The 24859-nt window shown below is 42.7% G+C and overlaps 1 protein-coding gene across 1 annotated transcript in view; it reads right to left on the bottom strand.

Moving 5' to 3' along the window:
* Positions 1–17535, bottom strand: part of LOC109903522 (collagen alpha-1(XXII) chain) — a 60931-nt gene extending 43396 nt beyond the window's left edge. The window contains exons 1-4 of the mRNA XM_020500291.2: positions 17405–17535; positions 12148–15856; positions 9680–9826; positions 8849–9415 (exon numbers count right to left, since the gene is read on the bottom strand). Of these exons, the coding sequence (XP_020355880.1) occupies positions 8849–9415; positions 9680–9773 (661 nt within the window). The 5' untranslated portion in view covers positions 9774–9826; positions 12148–15856; positions 17405–17535. The remainder of the gene's footprint in view (positions 1–8848; positions 9416–9679; positions 9827–12147; positions 15857–17404) is intronic.
* Positions 17536–24859: the final 7324 nt, after the last annotated feature.

The following is a 24859-nucleotide window of genomic DNA, read 5'->3' on the forward strand; positions in this document are numbered from 1 at the left end:
AAGGGCATGTCCCATTGAAACGGGATTCTTCATTGAAACTATCGGTAGATACTCCAGTAGGAGTACAGTGCCTTGCAAAGGTATTCATCCTTTTTTCCTATTTTGTTGCATTACAACCTGTAATTTAAACTGATTTTTATTTGGATTTCATGTAATGGACATACACAAAATAGTCCAAATTGGTGAAGTGAAATTTGTAAAAGTATTTGTTAAAAAAAATGGTACATGTATAGCTACTCACCCCCTCAGCTATGATGCCCCTAAATAAGATCTGGTGCAACCAATTACCTTCAGAAGTCACATAATTAGTTAAATAAAGTCCACCTTTGTGCAATCTAAGTGTCCCATGACCTTTCATATGATCTCAGTATAAAAACACCTGTTCTGAAAGGCCCCAGAGTCTGCAACACCACTAAGCAAGGGGCATCACCAAGCAAGCTACGCCATGAAGACCAAGGACCTCTCCAAACAGGTCAGGGACAAAGTTGTGGAGAAGTACAGATCAGGGTTGGGTTATAAAAAATATCAGAAACTTTAAACATCCCATGGAGCACCATTAAATCCATTATTAAAAAATGGAAAGAATATGGCACCACAACAAACCTCCCAAAAGATGTCCACCCACCAAAACTCACAGACCAGGCAAGGAGGGCATTAATCAGAGAGGCAACAAACAGACCAAAGATAACCCTGAAGGAGCTGCAAAACTCCACAGCGGAGATTGGAGTATCTGTCCATAGGACCACTTTAAGCCGTACACTCTACAGAGCTGGGCTTTACAGAAAAGTGTCCAAAAAAAATAGCTTGAAGAAAAAAATAAGCATAAAGGTATGTGGGAGACTCCCCAAACATATGGAAGAGGGTACTCAGATCAGATGAGACTAAAATGTAGCTTTTTGGCCATCAAGGAAAACGCTATGTCTGGCGCAAACCCAACACCTCTCATCACCCTGAGAATACCATCCCCATAGTGAAGCATGATGATGGCTGCATCATGCTGTGGGGATGTTTTTCATTGGCCAGGACTGGGAAACTGGTCAGAATTGAAGGAATGATGGATGGTGCTAAATACAGGGAAATTCTTGAGGGAAAGCTGTTTCAGTCTTCCAGAGATTTGAGACTGGAACGGAGGTTCACCTTCCAGCAGGACAATGACCCTAAGCATACTGCTAAAGCAACACTTGAGTGGTTTAAGGGGAAACCTTTAAATGTCTTGGAATGGCCTAGTCAATGCCCAGACCTCAATCCAATTGAGAATCTGTGGTATGACTTAAATATTGCTGTACAACAGCAGAACCCATCCACCTTGAAAGAGCTGGAGCAGTTTTGTTTTGAAAAATGGGCAACAATCCCAGTGGCCAGATGTGCCAAGCTTGTAGAGACATACCCCAGGAGACTTGCAGCTGTAATTGCTGCAAAAGGTGACTCTACAAAGTATTCACTTTGGGAGGAGAGGAGGGGGGCTGAATAGTTATGCACGTTCAAGTTTTCCGTTTTTTTGTCTTACTTCTGGTTTGTATGTTGTGTAAATCAAATGTTTAAAAAAAATCCAAATCTATTTTAATTCCAGGTTGTAAGGCAACAAAATAGGAAAAATGCCAAGGGCGTGAATCGTAAGCCACTGGAGTGATGCATGCACCATTCCCAGCGGTGACAGTTTTAGACTCACATACATACCTCACAGGCCTGGGAGGCCGAGTGATGCCAGTGGTGACAGATAGGAAAGGCAACAGCCCCACTCAGGGTTAGTTTACATTGGCAGAGAAGTATTTTTTATTTGTAGGAGGGAAGATGCCATCCTGACTTGTCTATGTGTTGTTGCTGGGGTAACAGGTATCAATGCTGCTGACACAATGGGATGGGTCCTTTGTATGATGTTCAAACTGGGATGGAAGCTAGTGGCTCAGTTGGAGACAGTGGAGGCTGGTGGGAGGAGCTATAGGAGGATGGGCTCATTGTAATGTCTTGAACGGAATACATGTAACCATATCAAACATATGAACCCATATGTTTGACTCCATTCCATTTATTCCATTCCAGTCATTACAATGAGCCCAGCCTCCTATAGCTCTTCCCACCAGCCTCCTCTGGTTGGAGAGGGGTATACTGTAAATGTACTGTACATTTCTTTGCCCATCTCACTCTACTTTCGTGGAATGCTGCACAGTTTGTTGTAGGATGTTAATGTGCAGAAACAGGCATATTAGAAACACCAATTCTCATTCCATTGATCTCTATTAGTAAAATCTCTGAAATAGTTGTCAGCTATGACGACTGAGAGGAGAGCAGACACACTGACACTAAAAGGTGCTGAAGGTGAAATTATTGAAATTCTTAAGACTAGAGGAATTCAGTTTTAACTCACATTATTGCATTTGAACTGTGATGCTATGATAAGTTGGCATGAGAAGAATAAACGGCACTTAACCAAATGTATTGTTAATCTCAAGTGTGTGTGTGCATGTGTGTGCATGTGTGCATGCGTGTGAACTTGTGTGTGTGTGTGTGTAAAGCAGGCAGAAACCCAAACCACAGAGCAGATTGTGTCTCTGATGATCATGCACTATCAGACCCTGTAATTTTCTTTAACTGCGGCTATAAAAAGGACTTTGTTGAGTTAAGGAGGCATTAACTTTACTATGGACGGAATGGCTCCGTCTCTTGACATGCCTTCTTCTTTCTAACTGCAGAGTCAAGTGCATAATGTCCTGTGAAAATTCAGGTAGACAGTTTATCCCTGGTAGACTGTTACAGTGTGTCACAGTGTTTGTGTCTGGCTGCCATAATAATATTGTTACTGTGGCAGAAAAGGAAATTTGCAACCAATCATTTCTACATTTGATTTGGTGTCTAATCTCTGTGATGTGTTTTATGTTGTTCGATTGTTTGTTTTTGTATCCTTACTTGTTTGTTTTTTTACATTTTACTTTTAAACTTTTATTTTAAAGGAAAATTCCACCCCGAAACTATCTTTTGGTATTCGTTTCATTAGTCCATTGCTGATATAGTCCCAAAATGTTTTAGATGTCAGCAATCAAATGTTCAAGATATATATATATACATTTGAATGTGGATGTTTACATGTACTACGGTTAGAGTCATTAAAACTAGTTTTCAACCACTCTTGTCAACAAACTATAGTTTTGGCAAGTCGGTTAGGACATCTACTTAGTGCATGACTCAAGTTATTTTTCCAACAATTGTTTACATACAGATTATTTCACTTATAATTCACTGTATCACAATTCCAGTGGGTCAGAAGTTTACATACAATATGTTGACTGTGCCTTTAAACAGCTTGGAAAATTCCAGAAAACTATGTCATGGCTTTAGAAGCTTCTGATAGGCTAATTGACATAATTTGAGTCAATTGGAGGTGTACCTGTGGATGTATTTCAAGGCCTTCCCGAAGAATACCATCCCAACCGTGAAGCACTGGGGTGGCAGCATCATGTTGTGAGAGTGCTTTGCTGCAGGAGGGACTGGTGCACTTCACAAAATAGATGGCATCATGAGGGAGGAAAATTATGTGGATATATTGAAGTATCATCTCAAGACATCAGACAGGAAATTAAAGCTTGGTCACAAATGCATCTTCCAAATGAACAATGACCCCAAGCATACTTCCATAGTTGTGGCAAAATGGCTTAAGGACAACAAAGTCAAGTTATTGGAGTGGCCATCACAAAGCCCTGACCTCAATCCCATTGAACATTTGTGGGCAGAACTGAAAAAACGTGTGCAAGCAAGGAGGCCTACAAACCTGACTCAGTTACACCAGCTCTGTCAGGAGGAATGGGCCAAAATTCATCCAACTTATTGTGGGAAGCTTGTGGAAGGCTACCCGAAATGTTTGACCCAAGTTAAAGAATTTAAAGGCAATGCTACCAAATACGAATTGATTGTATGTTAACTTCTGACCCACTGGGAATGTGATGAAAGAAATAAAAGCTGAAATAAATCATTCTCTCTACTATTATTCTGACATTTCACATTCTTAAAATAAAGCGGTGATCCTAACTGTAGGAAGGGAATTTTTACTAGGATTAAATTTCAGGAATTGTGAGAAACTGAGTTTAAACATATTTGGCTAAGGTGTATGTAAACTTCCTACTTCAACTGTGTATACAGTACCAGTTTTCTGGTGACACTGTCCGTGATTTATTTAGAATTCAAGGCACACTTAACCAGCATGTCTACCACCGCATTCTGCTTTGCGTATTATTGGGACTACCATTTGTTTTTCAACAGGACAATAACCCAAAACACACCTCCAGGCTGTGTAAGGGCTATTTGACCAAGAAGACTGATGGAGTGCTGCATCTCAACCCGATTGAGATAGTTTGGGATGAGTTGGACCACAGAGTAAAGGAAGCAACCAACAAGTGCACAGCATATGTGGGAACTCCTTCAAGACTGTTGGAAAAGTATTCCAAGTGAAGCTGGTTGAGAGAATGCCAAGAGTGTACAACGCTGTCATCAAGGCAAAGGGTGGCTACTTTGAAGAATCTAAAATCTAAAATATTTTTTGATTTGTTTAACACTTTTTTGGTAACTACATGATTCCATATGTGTTATTTCATAGTTTTGATGTCGTCACTACAGTACCAGTCAAAAGTTTGGACACATCTACTCATTTCAGCGTTTTTCTTAATTTTTACTATTTTCTACCTTATTGAATAATAAAGAAAAAATTAAGAAAATCCCTGGAATGAGTAGGTGTGTCCAAACTTTTGACGGGTACTGTGTATATATATATATATATAAATAAATAAATACATAAATACATATATATATATATATAAAATACAGAAATATAGACAGTATGATGCATTTTGCATCATAAGATGCTGTATTGTGAAAGTTACATGTCTTGAAAACTTGATTGCTGATGTGAAAAACATTTTGAGACTATATTAACTACTGACTAACGAAACAAATACCAAAATATAGTTTTGGTGTGGATTTTTCCTTTATTTAAGCATTTCCAAACATGTAAACCAAATAGGCTTTGCTGGTGGTTTATAGGATGTCTTTAATTCAGTTTGGAAAGAGATGGTTGGAGTAATACTACATACCTATTCTGGCCAACAGTTTCAATGCTAGCTTTGATAGGACAGCCGTGCGTCACTGTGTTTTAAGATTCCGTCATCACTGAAGGTCTGAGACTGTGCTCACTGCAGAGCTAGCCACTCCCTCTCCTTGTGGCCCAACAGCTATAATTTAAAGATCCACCTCAGAGTTAAAATGGAAGCAATGCAGGGCAGAGCCCTTAACATTTTTGGGTCCAGTGGTATCTCATAGGTCTCATACACCAGCAGTAACATACAATGCAAAAGCAGCATGTCCTAATCAGGTTGAGCTGAATCTGCATTTTGGGGTTTACCATACTGTATGTCTGTTGCTGAGGGACAAGACAGAGCCATGAGAAAACCAGTTTTCATCAGTCATGGAAGTAAAAGTGCTGAAAACAAATTGGCTCAACATTTCAGAAGAAGCGGGGGAACAAGCTATGAAGGGAAAATGCTGAAGTTTTGGTGCAGGTACAGCCGAATAGCACGTAAATAATATTACGATACTAACCAGGTTTCCATCCAACCTTTTTATGAGAGTGAAGTACAGTACATGTCGGATAAAACATTTAAAGACAGGCCTGATGGAAACAGAAAATTGGTCGGTAAACTTTCCAAATGTTGACAAAACAAAGTAGGCTAGACAAGGTGGGATATTTTTTATGTTGATACAATTAATTATGCAAAGAAATGGCTGTGGAAACATCTTTAAGCGCAAATATTGATATAATAACTATCATATCGGAGTAAAATTAGAGTCACGCGATGATATGTTGTGTGGTCCTCCCGCTACGACTCCGGAAAGCATGCAGTTTATTAGACTACAGATTAAATACATTTTGTTGAACTTCACAGGGTGGTGAAAGTGCAAAGTGATGAGCTTGATGCTCCAGGGTCTTATTCTGGTGACATGATGATTGAGGCTTGGCTGCCATTCAGAACAATTGAAAAAGATTTCCCTCTTTTTGTCCATAATAATCTCATCATGTAGGCTATACCCACACTGTGTCTGTGAGCTGTTGGCTACAGTGCACTTGCCAAGACCAGAGAGAGCACATTCACTATATAACGCAACATTCTTTGTGACAAAACCATCAGTAGAGTTGGAAATGCGATTGAAACCCATTTAACTTGTATTTTTTATTTTGTAGATGGGAATTTAACTGCAAAAGTTCCTCTTATGTGAGCTACGTCATCATGCACAGCCTTTAAATCTGCAACAAGTCAATTGGATGGAAATACATTTCTGAGGGGGAAATGTGCATATAGTTTCCATGCAGCTTTTAGACTTTCGCATGAAAATCTATCGGCAATTGGATGGAAACCTAGCTATTGTCCAGCATAATGTTGCGATATATTGTCAAAAATAACATCCAAATATGTAACTGTATCGATTTGTTTTTGGCGCCATCACTAATTAACTCTGGGAAATGAGATATCTGCCGGGAGAATGGATATGCCATGTCATGGGTGGATTGCGAGGTCATGCAAGGTGTGTCCATGCTCTTGTATCAACAGGAAACATAGTGGATCAGGTGATGGGGACTTATTTAGCCTGTTGTTTATTATTAAGTTGAACTAAAAACATCTGTAAATGATATAGAAACATTTGGTTTAATTAAATACAAAACAATGCTAACTCCTACAGGCCTTGGTTTCCAGATTAGGTAGTCTACAGTGTTATTGCACTTTGCTCAAATCTAAAAGCATAATAGCCCTAATTTGTCTAGTAGACTTCTATGGTTCCCAAAAATATAATCAAAAACATTCAACTGAAAACAGGCTCTAACTAAGGAGTGTACCTAATTCAGTCTACTGTTATTACCTCATAAGTACAATTATGGCTGTTGAATAGTCTTTGATTTGGCAAAGAGGCCTTTCTCGTTCACTGAGGTTTAGTTGAAGTTAAAAGGTTTCTGTGTTTATATATATATTCTCCCAGCACTGTGTTTAACGGTGGTGGTAATGTTAGATGAAAAGGTGAAAACATACAACGTGGAATTCATAAACTGCTCTTTAGGACCTACTTGAAACTTTAGAACTGTAATTTTCAGGGCAAAAATAACTTGGGCCGCTCTGTGCGGTGCCCACTTATATTCTTAGATACACTAACATGGTGATCCTAGAGATTACAGAAGGAACCATTTTGGGTGGCGAATTAACTAGTTGTCCAAGGTAAAGAGGTTCTGTGTAGTGAGCCCTGAGTACCCTTATCCCCATATCGTAATAGATCGAATGTCTGAAAGCATGTGCCATTAGGACTAGAGAGGAATGTATAGACTGACTTCAAGGTGGGTATATTAACATTGGAATCTGTGGTCTCAGAGGGAAGGGTCAGGGTTAAGAGCTTCCAAAGGAATCTCCTAGCATCCTGCCAAACTCAAGTGGTTAAAGTATTACTACACAAGGACACCTGTCTGACTTAAATAAAGAATAGAGGCTCTGATTACAGTGTGATTCTGAGTTAACACTAAACACAGCTCTGAGTATTGTACTATCCTCTTGTGCTTTTTAGCAGTAAATGAGATTATGTGTGTGCATCCAAAATGGCACGAAATTCCCTACATAGTGCACTACTTTTGACCAATGGGGTGGCATTTCAGAGACAGGCTATGTTAAAATGGTGGTCCAACACTTATCTTGTGACGAGGCCCACATCGTCAGGTACAGCTGTGTGACCGTGTCATTTAATCTTCCTTATTTACTGTCAGGGTTTCAGGCAGGTTAGTGCTATCCGGTATCCATGGGACGTCCCTACCCTAAACCTTCACCAGAGTTTCTAAACCATACTGTGCTGTCTTTGCCTTAACCCTAACCTTAACCCATATCCTTACCCTAACCATAACTCTTCCCTAACCATTTTAAATGCCAACTTTAATACAGTGACGTCAGTGTTGAGAGGTCCCAAGGATTCCGTTGAGACGCTACAGTTTCAGGCACACGCTGCTTTCCAGTTCAGATCATTTTAGTGGGGAATGCAAACTCTGGAGTGTGAAGCATCCAACCAATCGTATTCCACCTCCTGTCCTGAACATACAATATATACTCACTACTCCACTTTCCTCACCAGCCCAGAGCCGTCCCAGACCACACACCTCACTGTTTTAGCATTTGAATACAGTACAGTATATACGTGTTGTTATTTTAATGACATTTGTAACATTTGTACTGAACGTTTCCCTGTCGGGGGATGTGTAGTAGTGTAGCTGGGTCCTGGAGAAGACATTGAGGTTAGTGTAATTCAGGCTATCCAGCGTTCCACACCTCTTACCCAAGTCACTGGGGCAAGTGGCCACAAAAATGTCATTTATGAGCCGATCTATGCTTAACGCCCACGCCTCACACATATCATGTCACACCCGTCTTAGTCGAGGGAAAAGGCCTAGTCGAGAGGAAAGCTAATTGAAATGGCTCATGTAATGTAATTGAATTAAGGTGTGTGGAGTCTTGGTTAGAGGTGTAAAAGGGTTAGTTTTGGAGTGTAAGTTCAGAGTGATATCTTTAAAGTTCAAAGTCACAGATTGTATTGTAAGAAGGTGGAGGCTTTTGATTGATAGAAATAACTTCATTTTCAACTGAATTTAAGAAATCTGAAAATCTGATTGTGTATGTAATGTAAACGTCTTGTTGGAATCTGTTTTCTCAAAACTGACAAACTAAAGAGTAAAGGCAGTCACAGAAAAATCCTGCACCTGATAATCTACTCTCACAGAGCCTCCTTCTCAGCCTGTGATTGGTTACTTACTCTCACAGAGCCTATCGGATTGGTTACTTACTTTCACAGAGCCGTCTCCTCAGCCGCCCTCTGATCTTGTCGATGGCGTTAAAGTCTGTCACATGGAACACGTGAGCGTTCTTAGGTTCCGCAGCGATCTCTTCGAGTTCCACCTTCAGAGCCTCCCCGATGCCCACTGCGAACATCCTCACCCCGGCCTTCGCCGCCGCCTTGGAAGGCTCCAATACGTAATCCTGGCTCCTCCCGTCCGTCAGGAGGATAGCCACCTTCTGGATGCCCTTGGCTGCAGGCCTGGCCCCGGCCCGCTCTGTGAAGATGTTGGTGGTGGTGTAGCTTATGGCGTCCCCGGTCATGGTGTTCCCTCCCAGGTAGCGGATGTTCCTGGCGGCCCTCTTCACCTCGTCCATGGTGCTGTACCGTCCCAGGTTGAACTCTGTGGTGGGCCGGTCGCTGTAGCGTACCACGGCCACACGCGTCTTGTCCGGGCCCACGTCGAACGACTCCACCAGGTTGGAGACCCACTGGCGGATCTTCTCAAAGTTCTCCTTCCCCACACTGGACGACGTGTCCAGGATGAACACCAGGTCATAGTGCACGTTCTTACAGCCTGAGAGGAAGTGGATGTTAGAAGTCAGACCTGAGGAATTCCCAGTACTGTACATAAAGATAGTTTAGAACCAGGCTTTGGTTCAAATAGTATTTAATTTATTTCTAACTACTGAAGATTGAGCTAGCCACACTAGTGCCAGGTGGGCAGGGTTTCTACTTTCAGGACTACTCCATTGGTTCCAGACAAGCTCAGTGTGGCTCAAAGTCTATGGAGAAAAAAACAAATACTTTTGAACCAGCTATTAACAGCTGATGTCCTTACCTGCCCTGCTCTGAGCATCAACCTTCAGTCCTGAGAGTGTCAGGACCAGTATGACCAGGACCAGGGAAGCCCTGCATCCCAGTCGCAGCTCCATATCAGCCTCTGGTCTTTTGAGCTTAGGTTGTGATCACCATCAAAGTCTCCAACCTGTAGACATCAACAGGTCACCATTACAAACTACCAAGAAGCAGACAGGTGTGAGAGACTACTGGGCGTTTCTAGGGCCTAAGCCTCAATATTATCCTTGAGTATTGGAATGCAAAATCATGTTAAATGTCTTCTGATTCCGATAAACAGCTTTTCTTTGGGGAATATTGATTTCACAAGAAGCTACAATTCCGTATTCAACTCTCATTTACTCATTTAGGTAGTAGTCAACTAATCGAAATGTACGCATCTCTTCTGGAAGTAGATTGAGGAACGTGTCAGTTGACGCTTTTAGAGAAGGCCAATTGATACTTGACCCAGTGACTAGAGTGACTGGGAGTGAAAGGCCCCTGAGTTTTGAATTGGACAGAAATCAGTGACAGTGCTCTAGTGTTATCATGATGCTGTTAGAACACACACACCAACTCCGATAGAACTTCCTGTGTAGAGAGGTTACAAGAGGTTACAAGGTTGTGTCTCTCATCTGTCATCAACCTCCTCTATATCTTTAAGTCATCCTTACAGGAAGAGTGTCTGTGTGATTTAGCAGCAGTGAACTAAGATCAGAGCCAAATACAGTACAATAAGTCTGTGGGCCCAATGTTACACTGTCATCAGAGGGCTAGACTAGTGGTGTGTGGCGAAAGCTCTGTGTGGCTTTGGTGTATGGAAGTCTGGTGATGTGGCAATGGCTTACCGTTCTCCTTGAACCTTCACAGTGCTTTATTGCTGCTTTATCCTTTAACACCAAGTGTTATGCAGATCTTACATAGCAATGACAGGATCATCAAATCCAGGAATACAGCTATGGGAATGTTTTAGTGAAATGGAGGGAAACAGTGGAACCCATTTTAAAAAATGTGTTTGTGAATGGGATTCCTACTAAGAACTTGGAACATGACCAAGTTAAGTTCTGTTCTAATACGATGTATCCTCTCCTGTCTTGTGTTCTACAGTTACATCATAGGGGAGTGCCCACAGCCACTTAACAATTGTGTGATGTCCTACACTTTGCTTGATTGTCCATTATCCTCCAGCAGCATGGTCAACATGTGAACACCCTGCGCAATCACCATGACGCTGGGTTGAACCTGCAGTCGGGTTAGTTTGGCAGCAGATGACTTTATCTGATGTACCACAGAGCTATTTATGCCCTGGAGCTTTCTTAGGTTTTACTGACACTATTAATGAGCTCAATGCCTACTTAGTGAAATGGCTGCAATTGCTGTAATTAGTGTGTATTTAAAGCTGACCAAAATGAAAATATGTCTCAAGCGCCCACCATATAGCCTACTGGAAAACTTTTCAGACTTGTAAAAACTATCCACCCATCTACCCGCAATACATATGATAGGCCTACATATTGAATAACTGTTCAACAGATGGCTCATCTGAGAGATCAAATGATGAAACTAAGGAAAGGCTACTATACATTTAGCCTATTTTTGTCCCATCAAATAAGTATTTTGACAATACCGCAGTCCCCACATATACTCCCTATATCACGTAAGCTTTAAAAACGTTTCAACATGTTGACTTTGAAATACTTTGAAATGATAAAAAAAATAAACAGATCAAAAACATTGGGATGTGACTTAGTAAGCAGCCCAAGCCCCAATCCTGTGCCCAGATCTCCCCCGTACAAGCTATGGTCTGTATCCTGTATGGGGCCTGTGCGTTTCCACCTCCTCTCTCAATGGCAGACCAGGGATTACAATCTAAATGTCTATTCCAGAAACCTGACTTCCATCATCCAGAAAATGATGTAAAAAAACAGAAGGAGTTTTCCAGTCCAAAGGGAAATTAAGATAGACATGGATCCTGTAGCTCCTCCTGACGGAGCATCCAACACGTGGCTCCGCCGAGCTCCTCTCACAAACAATTTATCACAAACCAAAAAATCTAAATGCACAAAAACATCAAACTACCCTCAAAGGAAACAATATAAATAGCCAGAAATAAAACAATTTTAATGGGACTGATTGATTAAACTTCTTACTGCAGTGGGCTACATCAGGGTCACACAGAGTGTTTCTTGGGAGTCTTAAACAAATCTATCTAAGTAAAAGTATACATCACACACATGGATATGGACTTAATAAAAGAAGACATGTCAGGTACAGAGTTTAAATGTATTACATTTTGAGTTTGCATCCCATTATTACACTTTATATCACAGAAGACAGAAATATAACAAACTGTTTGACATAGAAACACCGGATTTTCGGTGTTAAAAAAAACCTGTTAATTAAAAAAATCTTAATAACATTCCTCCCATGAGGCCAATAGGTCATTTGACTGCAGGAAAGACCTACTCCTACCTGGATTGCAGATCACTTAGTTTCACTGGAGGTCTCTCTCTCGCTCTGTGTGGCTCCTATCCTCCAGTTCTCACTTGTTCCTTAGCTCAGCATTAAGGCACCATCCCCTATCCAACGGTGAATCCCCCCAAATGACTTCCTTTACAGGTGTGAAGAAATGTAATCCTAAAATCCACCACGATGTCAATCCAAGTGTTGATAAAAAGTCCAAAGTGAGGTGAGCATCTGCTACAACCTCTTGGATGGGTGGATAGAGAGGGAGGAACTGACTGAGGTTGAAAGTGTATGGTTTCACTAGTGGATGAGGTGGCTTGTACTGCTCTAGCTAGCTGTTCAGCTCACAGGCATAAAAACAACCCTGACAGGCCTGGCCAATTATAGACCAACTTTCTGGATATATTTTTGTCTCTTTTTTTTCTTCTTTATGGCTGCCGGAGCTGCGCCCATCTGAAGTGTTGCTGCCCTCAGAAACAGAATACACACAGCTTCTCTCTCAGCCACCCCGCCTCCTCTGTCCATCCACTCCAACACTTCAGCCATAACCCTGCCTGTAGGTGCAGCTGTGGTGATGGGCGCGTGGTGGCCGTGGTGGGATGGATCTACTCTAGCAGGGAACTTGCTGTATGGTGGTGAGGGTGTATTTGTGTCAGGAAAATGATTAGCATGTGCTTGAAGCTTTATGTGTCTTGTGCTCCTCCTTGTGCTTGTGCTAATCTGTCTCTTATGTAGTAGAATTGGACAGCAATTTTACATTCTGAAAAGTGCTAAATTATTTAAAACAACATAGGAAAATGTATGTTAACCACATTGAGAAGTAATGTTTACTTGTCAGCCATGTTCCCTGCAGGAGGGGGAAAGAAAGGGGAAACAGTGGTCTTGTTCTCCAGTGTTTTGGTTTCTCTCTTTCCTCTCTCTCTTAGTGAAGTTGCCAGATATCCTGTCAGAATGGCATGTCTCCCTTTCCCCAATAGCTCTCAGAACTCCTCTCCCTCCCCCAGTCGGTCCCCTCTGTGCTTTACACGTCTCTCAGATTGAGGTGCCTTGTTTGAACTGGAAAGTGATTGATACAGGTAAGTGCATTAAAGTACACAACAGAGTCAACGTTAAAACAACGTTTTGTCCTGGTTGTGTGTTTGCTCAGGGGGAGTTGAGATATGTAAAAAAATATATATAATAATAATGTTACGATTCACACATGGTTATAATAAAGGACAAATATAAGCATCCAACCAAAATGATTATTATTGTACGTCATTGACAAATACATACATTGGACCTAATGGCTATACATTCTGAGATCATATTTGTGATTAACTTTGCAGTCAGTCAATCAGGGAAAGTGAGTATAGGCCAGCCTAACTACGTGGTGTGAAACGGTCAGGAAGTCTGGTGGTCAGCTCATGGTCTGGGGCAGATGGACATTGCTGTGCTACTGGTGTCAGGCTGACTCATTGAGGGTTTTGGTCGTAGGTTCAATTCCCGCAGGGTTCACATATATATTCAAACAATTTATGAATTCACTGTCAGAATGCAGCAGTACTCAAGGCAGAAAGTAGTGTATTAGAAGCCTCTTGTGTTGCAAGTCTGTCAATGAGAGACTTGCCTAATACGACTCACTTGCTCGGATGTATGAATGGTTGTGATATGGTTTTGCATGTGTTATCTCACTGTCAGTTCATTTTGACATACCCTCGAAAACAATTGTACTTGAAATCTCACATATGTTTCAGGAGACTTCTTTTCTCTATGATAAACATATATTACATGAACTAAATCACATTCCCATAACTACTGTCTGGAATGTCTGCATCCACATTTAGGGAATAAATTGAAAACAAATGGGTCACCTTAAAAACGTGGATGTCTAGACTAGAGTAACATCGTCTCTGTGAGTGTTTCACTTGTTACAGTGAGGGATGGCCGTTGTTCTGTTACCAAACACACATAGAGCTGTAATGCATGCTGATTGGAGGACAAACATTGATTAAAGACATTCTTCTGAGATTGCATGTACTACAGGAATCTACTGCACGCCTGACGAAGTAGCTAAGGTGCAGAAAGATGATCGAATGTCATCTGCATGTGCAGACATATTTCATCCAAAATATGACATTGAATAGCCTATGTTAGGATATCTACAATGGTTAAATGTAATTTATTACGAGCATCATCTTTTTATAAAATAATAAATAAATAAATATGTTTTTGGTCCATAATATACTTCTATATTTATCCTCTGTACAGTATACTGTACATACTGCCTGCCAGGGAACTTGGCATTGTAACCTGCTTGTTGCTTTGAATAGCAGATGCTGTGTGAAGTAAGATGCAGGGGCTTTTCTATCCTAATCTCCAGGTGATAAGCACATGTAAACACATGACTGAACACTGTCAAGTCTGTTTTCGCTACTTCCTGGCCTGGTCAAAAGGAGTCAGGGGTTAATAAGTCAAAGATCAGGGGTCAGAGGTCAAAGGACAGCGTCCTGGCGATTTCTCTCTGCCATTCTTCGGACACTTTCAGCGGATTCTCCGGTGATTCCGGCCTGACGTTCTACCTGGAAGCCTTCTCCAGTATGTGACTGGCCTGCTTCAGGGCTTTCTCAGAGCCTCCTCTGTATTCTCTGCCCTCAGGGCTTTTCCTTGCTGGACACCTTTTGCCAGGTTGGCCTCTTCCCCAGGTAATCCTACTGTTGACATGTTAGATTTGCTCTGATCCTCTTCGAGGTGCTCTGCCCTCCTGAGACGCAGCCTCCGCCCACCGGTATCCTGCTGGAATGTGCCAGCCACTTGGCATGAGCTCTCCTCGCCATGTGGTGCTACCACCTGCTGGACCTGAGCTTTGGCGCTGGTGGGGAGAGAGGAAGAGGGAGAGGCTGGTTTGCTGATAGGGGGAGGAGGAGGGCCGTTAACATTAATACCAGCATCTTCCGAGAGCCTGTCTCCTGTCTGTCTCTGGATTTGGTTGGCACGGGCTAGCTGCGCTCTCCTAACCTTCTGATGTCGCTGGACCCTGGGTACTGTTTCATTCAGAGGTAAGGGATGTGGGGCTGGGGTGGAGACACACTCTGCCGTACCTTTAACCAGTCCTAGTCCCTCTCCTCTCACCCCACAATCCTTCACCTTCCTGGAGCAGGGTTGGTCGCCCCCCGTCGTGTCCAGCTTATGGGCAGCAGCCTTGGCCTCCAGCCCAATCCCCTTAATCTTCTGTCTCTGTGCCTTCTGTACCTCCCTGGGCAGCTCCAGAGGTGCCAGCTTCAGAGGCCGCCGCGGGGGCAGGTTCTTCCCCTCCTTCTCCTGGGACGAGCCAGGCAGGGGAGACCTGGACCTGAAGGAAGGAAGGAAGGAAGGAAGGAAGGAAGGAAGGAAGGAAGGAACAAACAAACAAACAAACAAACAAACAAACAAATGAACGATTGCATGAATGAATGAACAAATGTTTACATAATACATACCTGACCAGGAGCAAGGAGTCCCTTTGGGTGGCAGGGCCCTCCTGGCCTGGCGTGGGCAGCATGGCAGACTCCGGCATAAGCCGACCCACCATCACCACCACTTCCTCCTCTTCCCCTCCCTGTGTGGCTGACAGATGGAGGACAGGTGTTTTGGAATCACAGACGTTTTTAGGCGCCAGCGGGTGCTTCTGGCTGATGAGATGCATAATGCTATTTTTAGCCTGAGAGGTCAGCAGGTCTTCTGGTCGGGGCAAGCCCTGCGACAAAACACACATCACTCACAAATTAGAATGACTTACTCAATTACATTACATGACTATCTAACACAGCCAATCAACACTGAAAATCCTTCAGATTAAATTATAGCAAAGTATTGAATACTTATAAATTAGACCTGTCAATACTAAATACTGTATGCTCAAGAAGGTAATCTTGTTGAATATGTCTTGTTGAGTCTGACATTCCACTGCAGATTTCAAAAACATTGGCATAGTAATGGATCATTTATAATTCAATGATTTTTCTATAAAAAACCTTGATATCAATAATGAAACATCTTCCTTGAGATTGTTTTCCACAGGTCTCAATATTCTCGTTGGTTTTATGAGGAGCATTTTCTTTTCTTTGTGACTTCTCAGTTCATAAAGACTGTTAAAGTATAGCACATAAATACTTTAACAGTCTGTACTCAGTGGTATATTATGTCGAACGTTAAACAGATTCATCAGAAAACTAATCAGAATAGCAATTTCCTGAAGAGGGCAGTAGTTCACTAAACCTAGTTCACAGCTCTCCTGTGTAGCCAATCATTTTTTCTCTTCTACATATTCTTGTGAAAAGGTTATAGACTGCATATAACCAGCAATGTCAGATACTTTCACTGCATGCTCACACTAATAGGCATAATACAGTGTCCTACTGCCAATGCACTGCTCTTTCCATGACATAGACTGACCAGGTGAATCCAGGTGAAAGCTATGATCTCTTATAGCTTCTAGGTACAGATCCTTGAGACATGGGGCCGTGCATTATCATGCTGAAACATGAGGTGATGGCGGCGGATCAATGGCACGACAATGGGCCTCAGTATCTCGTCACGGTATCTCTGTGGATTGAAATTGCCATTGATAAAATGCAATTGTGTTCATTGTTCGCAGCTCATGGCTGTTCATACCATAACCTCACCACCACCATGGGGCACTCTGTTCACAACGTTGACATCAGCAAACCGCTTGCCAACATGATGCCATATATGTGGTCTGCGGTTGTGAGGCCCGTTGGACTTACTGCCAAATTCTCTAAAACAACATTGGAGGTGGCTTATGGTAGAGAAATTAACATTAAATTATATGGCAACAGCTCTGGTTAACATTCCTGCAGTCATCATGCCAATTGCATTATCCCTCAAAACCTGAGGCATCTTTGGCATTGTGTTGTGTGACAAAACTGCACATTTTAGAGTGGTCTTTTATTATCCCCAGCACAAGGTGCAACTGTGTAAAGATCATGCTGTTTAATTGGCTTCTTGATACGCCACACCTGTCAAGTGGATGGATTATCTTGGCAAATGAGAAATGCTAACTAACAGGGATGTAAACAAATTAGTGCACACAATTTGAGAGAAATACGCTTTTTGTATGCATGGAACATTTCTGGGATCTTTTTCAGCTCATGAAACATGGGACCATCACTTTACATGTTGCGATTCTATTTTTGTTCAGTGTATACATACACCCAATAAGATACAACACAACTAAGAAGGGTATAGGTAGGTGATGATGATGATATAGAGCTATAATACTCACAGGTTTGGCAAATTCCTCTTGCTTGAGTTGTTGCCGAATCATTTCTTCTCTGAGAGAGCCCATGAATAAAGGCTGTTGTTGTGCTGTGTATAGCACTGGGTTGAAGGCAGGGGATGGGAGGACACTACAGTAAAAGGCAGGGAAGGTAGGTTTTAGTTGCCTGCTGACTGGCTGTGAGGTCATTAGGAGGATTAGGGTCAGCAGGCAGCAGGGCCATCTGTAATGATCCCAAATCCAGCTCAGGGACACCTGCAGAGAACCATGACTCCAAATGGTAGTGTTTTCATACAGGGTCAGGGTGATGGTACTGGACAGCAGCTTGCCAGACAGCCTGGGGACTGGTACTGGTTTCATCCTCGAAAACCATGACTCCACATATAGCAGACCAGGGTAGTGTGCACACATGCAGGGTAGTTATCGGGTACTGTTTTCATTCTTTATTAATGACTGTAGCCTATTGACTAGAAAACGTCATGAGAACAATGGTATTTTGTTAAAATCTCATTTAGGAGTTAATCATAATGAATGGGGACTGGTGGTTTTGTATTGTGACCACTAGATGCCGCCACAGGACACTGAACTCTGTATCAACTGTGGATGTTTTAGTGTGTGGTCATCTCACAGCGTCACTGGATAGAAGTCAAGTAGTAATTCTAGAGATATGGAATTTGGAGGACTCCTGAGGAAGCTAGGGATGTGTACCTGATCTTGTCTGTCGAAATATCAAAATAGCTTAGGGCTTGATTCAATCTATATCGCTGAAGTTCAGTGTTATAGCGCGCTTGAAATGTAATGGTAATTTTCCGATTGAGCCGACATATGCAGAGTTTACCAAGAATGCAGTGTCTGCGAATGCGGGAACGTTGCCTTTACATTTCAATCACGCTGTAACACGGAACTTCAGTGCTACCGATTGAATCGAGCCCTTACTTAATTTCTACATAGACTGATAGAGAATGACTCGTTTGCTAGCTGGCAGCAGGGTATGGTATATTGTATGTGCCACTATGCATGGGAGTAATATAGGCTCGAATAACAAAAGTGACTGTGATCTTGGTGTGATCGGTAGCCTATTGCATATGCCATGCCCTACTCACATTCCACTCGTGTAAATCTATTTGAACAGGTTAGATTAGACATGAGACTCTAGTGTGCTGCCTGCAGGAGTTCCTGTATCTCTACATCAGTCTCAAACAGCAGCAAGTTTGTACACTATTTACCTCCAGTTTACCCAACTGCTACTTTTATTCATTGTCAACAAGGTGGTGTAGATTTTTGCTGGGGCTTAGGCACCGATGGGCGCAGGCCCTCCCACTGGGGAGCCAGGCCCACCCTATCAGAATGTGCATTATTTGTCTTTTAACCTAAGCACAGTACTTGAATTGGGCAGGAGCTCACCGGAACTGAGTACCAGCACTAAATATTTTCTTCTGCTTGAGTTCCTTCACTTCCTTTAGAATATCAGCTCAAAAGTATTGAGGAGTTCCTGCACCTGAATATCAACAGTACCGGCACCCACAATGAGTACTGACATCTATTTTAGTCCAAGTCAAGCACTGGCCTGAACATGCATACACCATCAGATTGAATGCATAGTGGGCGGGACAACAAAGGGGAAATGTGCCAAACGTGAAGGATACCATCCCACAGTTGTGTCAAGTTGGCTGGATGTGCTTTGGTTGGTGGACCATTCTTGATATACACAGGAAACTGTTGAGCATGAAAAACCCAGCAGCGTTGCAGTTCTTGACACAAACAGGTGCGCTGGCACCTACTACCACACCCCGTTCAAAGGCACCTAAATATTTTGTAAAATTAAAATTAAAATAATAATAATTAAAATAACATCTAGTGCTGTACATTAAATCTATTTAATTTAAGCCTACGTAATGAATTTAAATTATGCTCGATTATTTACCAGGAAAAAAACAATACACTGTTAACAAATTGCTTATCAATTTTAAAGTAATAAGGGGGTTCTGGTACGTGTCACGTCGCACTGATACCATGTGTAGTAAACCGTAGTTATCGCTGTGTAGGCCAGGTTACACTGTGTAGACTACTCACCATTATCTACTGTAGATAGCTAAGGCTCACTAGTCAACTTGGCTAGCTAAAACAAGCCAAATGGCCAAACAAAGCTCACTGCTACATTTTTTTCAAGAGACCGTGAATGGAAGAGGGTGTTGGGAGTATTTGCCAAGATTTTTGATATCAGTGATTTCAAAACGAAACGCCTCCAGTCCACCTGTATATTAATTACTGATTGCATTGATCTAATCCAGGACCTTTTAAAGGGAGTTTCAATACGTTAGAAGAGAATGATCTGCACTACAACAATGTTTTTATTCAACACTTAGAAATCATGAAACACGCTTCTCCACTTCGACCATCAATCCAGTGAAAGTTATTTCAATTCATGCTTCCACGTGCCTTGCAGGTAATAGGGAACAACAACCTGGCCTATTACCAGTGTTATCATGTAGCCTATCTTGAGCCTTATATAAAACTTTGCCATGTGCTTCTCCACCCATTCACTATAGGCCCAATACGTATATGCTTCTGATAATTTAATTGATATCACACAATACATTGTAGGCACATTTTTTAAAATGTATTTTACCTGTATTTAACTAGGCAAGTCAGTTAAGAACAAATTCTTACTTTCAATGACAGCCTAGTAACAGTGGGTTAACTGCCTTCTTCAGGGGCAGAGCGACAGATTTGAACCTTGTCAGCTCTGGGATTCAATCTTGCAACCTTTCAGTTACTAGTCAAACGCTCGAACCACTAGGCAGAGAATTCACTCAGTTTGCATTTTGACTCATAAAGTGATCTCGATTAAGAAAAGGTGGGCGACCACTGTTTTTGTCTTTGTAGGCTATGGGTGCCTACTGGGATTATTACTGTTATATCAGGGCATTATGTTCTAGTCTCATAATCTATTCATTATAGGCCTACGGTTTATTTTGTGTAGGTCTTTGTGAGTCACGTGTTAAATGCATGAGTCATGGATTTATGTAGGCCAACGAGACCATTTGGTCTGTAATGTGAAATCACATGTTAGTTGTGTGCGATCGATTACAGTAGGACATAGGGTAGGCTATGCTTTTATCATCACTTAATGATGATTTGTTGGCTCTTCCATCAACTGATTTCCACAGGATTTTGGTTTTCATGAATTCTCACATCATGGTGGTTTTCAGCCAGCTGGTTTTCTTTCAGGCAGTTTTGTTCCCAAACCTTCTCATTCATGTGCCATACACATCTTCCATCTTCCCAGTTAGTCATTCATGTATTCACTAACTTCCCAAACAATCCTACATAAAATAACAATAGTTTCTGTTGCACCATCAGCACCTGCTTGCTGATATATAAAAGCCCTCCTCCGTCCACCCAGAGGAAACGTGGCTCTGCTTAGATGATTATTTGAGCTGTGGTGAAATTACAGGCTTAATGTTGAACGGAGAGCACCAACACGAACGCCACCACCCCTCTAGGCTTTGAACAGAGGGCCACGACGCAATGACACTCCAACGCCCTTCCTTCCAGGCTGTTCTTATTGTCCTCCTCCATCCCTGACGTCTGTGGCTCTGGCAGTGTAATTAGCATGGTGTGGGATGAGGAGGAAGACACAATAAGAACAGGGGTTGGATAAATAGGACTGCAGTGATCACCACGCTCTGCTCTGCAGAGATCCCACCTACTGCAAAAAGGGCAGGGGAGCATCCAGTGACAGAACACACAAGCCTCTTCATGAGGCGTGTCATTTTTCTGTCTGTCAGCGTCCTCTTTCCGGCACCCCCCTCCTGCATGTCTATACCCAGACTTTGGCTTAGTGGGCTAATGTGCCCTTCTAGTGTGCAGGAGACCTGGATTTGAACACCTTGTGTAAAACCACACACACACAGTACAGTAGACATCCATACGCATCTTCCCCAGGCATTGACAGCTATTTCCAGATATAGACTTTGAGTGAAATGTACAGCCTATATCTGCCTGTCTCTATTATTACACACATACCTTCACTTAGTCAATATGGCTTCTCAGTGGATCACTGTGGTTCTTTTGCATTTCACACCAAGCTTGTGGAACTTCGTTGCTGATTTCTTTATTTGTAATAAGGTGACTTTCTCAGTACTTTTCTCAATCTCCTCTACACCCATACATTGTATTAGACATGTATCGGCCTCCTGTGGTATTTCAGCACAGCAGTCCATCTCTGTAGGTTTCAGAGTGAATTAAAGTACATTCGATATGTGTCTTGTCTGGTGCTTTAATTGCAAGCACACACAGGTTTATTCCAGTTAGTCTTTATGATCACAGAAAGAGTGATAGAGACTTAACTAAGTCAGTGAGTAAGAGCCTCGCTGCTACGTACTATAATGATTGGAGACAGGCGCAGGAATACGTAATAGGGTTTTTAATAAACAAGTGTACAATAGCACCTAGCATGGAAGCCAATAGAACAGCATTGGTACTCACAAGACCAACGGACATGGTAACAATAGCCGACAAGGACAATAGGGAACAGAAGGCACAGATATACACATACAAATCAGAGGAAATGGGAACCAGGTGTGCGTAATGAGACAAGACAGTCCGGGGTTGGTGGTAATGAATCCAGTTCAGTGACACCTAGAAGGCCGGTGACGTTTACCTCCGGAGCTGGTGAACGGAGTAGGCAGCAGTACCAGGGGGATCCGTGACACTCACTTACATTTAGATCTTGCATCTTACCTGGGTTGGAGCAGGATAATTCCCTGGCTTGTCACCGTCGCCTATTTGTGGATAGAGGGCAGGTCGGAGAGAAATGACCCCTTTCTCTACAATAGGAGCAGAGGCCCAGATTCCTCCTTCTCCTACGCTCTGCCTCGGGCAAACGTGCAGAGCCCACCTCTATCGGCTCTGGCACAGAGAAGGTGTAGCCACGGGCTCCAGATTCCGTGCAGGTCTTCATCCTGACCACAGGAGGTTGTCCAAATGAATCGCCATGCTGATGAGCTGGTCGAGTGACAGGTTGTCATCACGGCAGGCTAACTCCATCTGTACCTCCTTCCGCAGTCCGCTGTGGAACACGGTGACCAGAACCGACTCGTTCCCTCCGGTGGAGGCCGCGATGGTCCAGAACTCCAGGGCGAACTCCGAGGCGGTCCTAGATCCCTGGCGTAGTCGGAGTACGCGCTCACCCCCCTCTCAGCCCTCCACAGGATGATTAAACACAGAGAGGAAGAGGAGGATGTAGCGCTCGTAGGACTCGCCCTCTGGTCCGCCTGTTTCCCAGACCTCGGCACCCCAGTCCAGTGCCCGTCCGGTCAGTGCCTAGTCTCTCCCGGAGACAGCCTCGGCGTAGCGAGCGAGGTACAGGTCGCATTTCAAGAAGGAATCCCTTGCATCTCGCTGGCACGCCGTCAAAGCGCTCTGGGAGGGACAGGGGTATTCCGCGGACCGGCTCAGATGGGACAGAGGCATGTAGTGGTGTGGGGGCTGGTACCGGAACCGGTGCTGGAGACTGGAGAGACTGCACATTTCTCTCCAAATGCTGGATGGTTGCCAGCACGCTGTCCATGGCGCTGCCGAGTCGGGAGACACAGTCCTCGTGATGCTGGACTGTCTCTACGATGGTCCACAGCTCTGTCTTTCCTGCTGTCTCCATTTAGGGGTCGGTTATTGTATAATGAATGGAGACAGGCGCAGGAATACGTAATAGGGGGTTTTATTTTCTCCAACGAAAAGTGCGAAGTGTAAACCTCTAAATAATACACAGGACGAGACCCGTAAAACAAGCTCACAATAACACGTAACATGGAAGCCAATACAACAGCACTGGGACTCACAAAACAATAATCAATAATCTACAAGGACAATGGGGAACAGAGGGCACATATACACACATACTAATCAGGGGGAATAGGAACCAGGTGTGCGTAATGAGACGAGACAGTCCGGGGTTGGTGGTAATGAATCCAGTTCAGTGACACCTGGAAGGCCGGTGACGTAGACCACCAGAGCTGGTGAATGGGATGAGCAGCAGGACCAGGGGGATCCGGCACACTCCCTCACATTTTTATCCTCTCTGGGACGGTTGCCTCTAGATCATTCTGAATCGGAATGTAGAATTAGATCTGATTTGTCTTGAAGTGTCTTGTGTTTTGATCAGTTTAGACGTCGGTGGTCACTCTCTCCGGGCTAGATATGTTCTCTCTCATCACATGTCCTTAAGCCAACACTAAAATGACTTTTTAAGCCCCATCGTGTATCTGGAAGCCTTGAGCAAATATGAGCTTCAGTTTGGGTTTGAGCGTCAAATTAGATGCCAGTCATATCCCTTCTGGAGGGTGATTCTTAATAAATGCACTATAGTCATGAATTCATAACTTCTTCTTGGAGTAAAAACTTAATTTCCCCAACAGGTAAGGTTTTGAACTCAATCTTTTAACTGCAATAGTGAATATCTTGGTAAGGAATGAATTTGAAAATATATGTGTTTATATACTGGTTCTTGTTTTATCTTAGCAGCGTAGTCTTCATACAATGTAGTCTGTCATGGGGTGAATAGTGAATACTGTACTTGGCTAATGTTTGTCAGTGGGATGTGGCGACTGTGTTGGGAGCTGACCAATACAGCAGTGTTACAGTCGTGTTATAGTGGGGTTACATTAGTGTGACCAATACAGTAGTGTTATAGTGGGGTTACATTAGTGTGACCAATACAGTAGTGTTACAGTCGTGTTATAGTGGGGTTACATTAGTGTGACCAATACAGTAGTGTTATAGTGGGGTTACATTAGTGTGACCAATACAGTAGTGTTACAGTCGTGTTATAGTGGGGTTACATTAGTGTGACCAATACAGTAGTGTTATAGTGGGGTTACATTAGTGTGACCAATACAGTAGTGTTACAGTCGTGTTATAGTGTGGTTACATTAGTGTGACCAATACAGTAGTGTTACAGTCGTGTTATAGTGGGGTTACATTAGTGTGACCAATACAGTAGTGTTACAGTCGTGTTATAGTGGGGTTACATTAGTGTGACCAATACAGTAGTGTTACAGTCGTGTTAAAGTGGGGTTACATTAGTGTGACCATTACAGTAGTGTTATCGTGGGGTTACATTAGTGTGACCAATACAGTAGTGTTACAGTCGTGTTATAGTGGGGTTACATTAGTGTGACCAATACAGTAGTGTTACAGTCGTGTTATAGTGGGGTTACATTAGTGTGACCAATACAGTAGTGTTACAGTCGTGTTATAGTGGGGTTACATTAGTGTGACCAATACAGTAGTGTTATAGTGGGGTTACATTAGTGTGACCAATACAGTAGTGTTACAGTCGTGTTATAGTGGGGTTACATTAGTGTGACCAATACAGTAGTGTTATAGTGGGGTTACATTAGTGTGACCAATACAGTAGTGTTACAGTCGTGTTATAGTGGGGTTACATTAGTGTGACCA

This window comes from Oncorhynchus kisutch, linkage group LG14 (genome assembly GCF_002021735.2).
Source record: "Oncorhynchus kisutch isolate 150728-3 linkage group LG14, Okis_V2, whole genome shotgun sequence".
Taxonomy (NCBI): domain Eukaryota; kingdom Metazoa; phylum Chordata; class Actinopteri; order Salmoniformes; family Salmonidae; genus Oncorhynchus; species Oncorhynchus kisutch.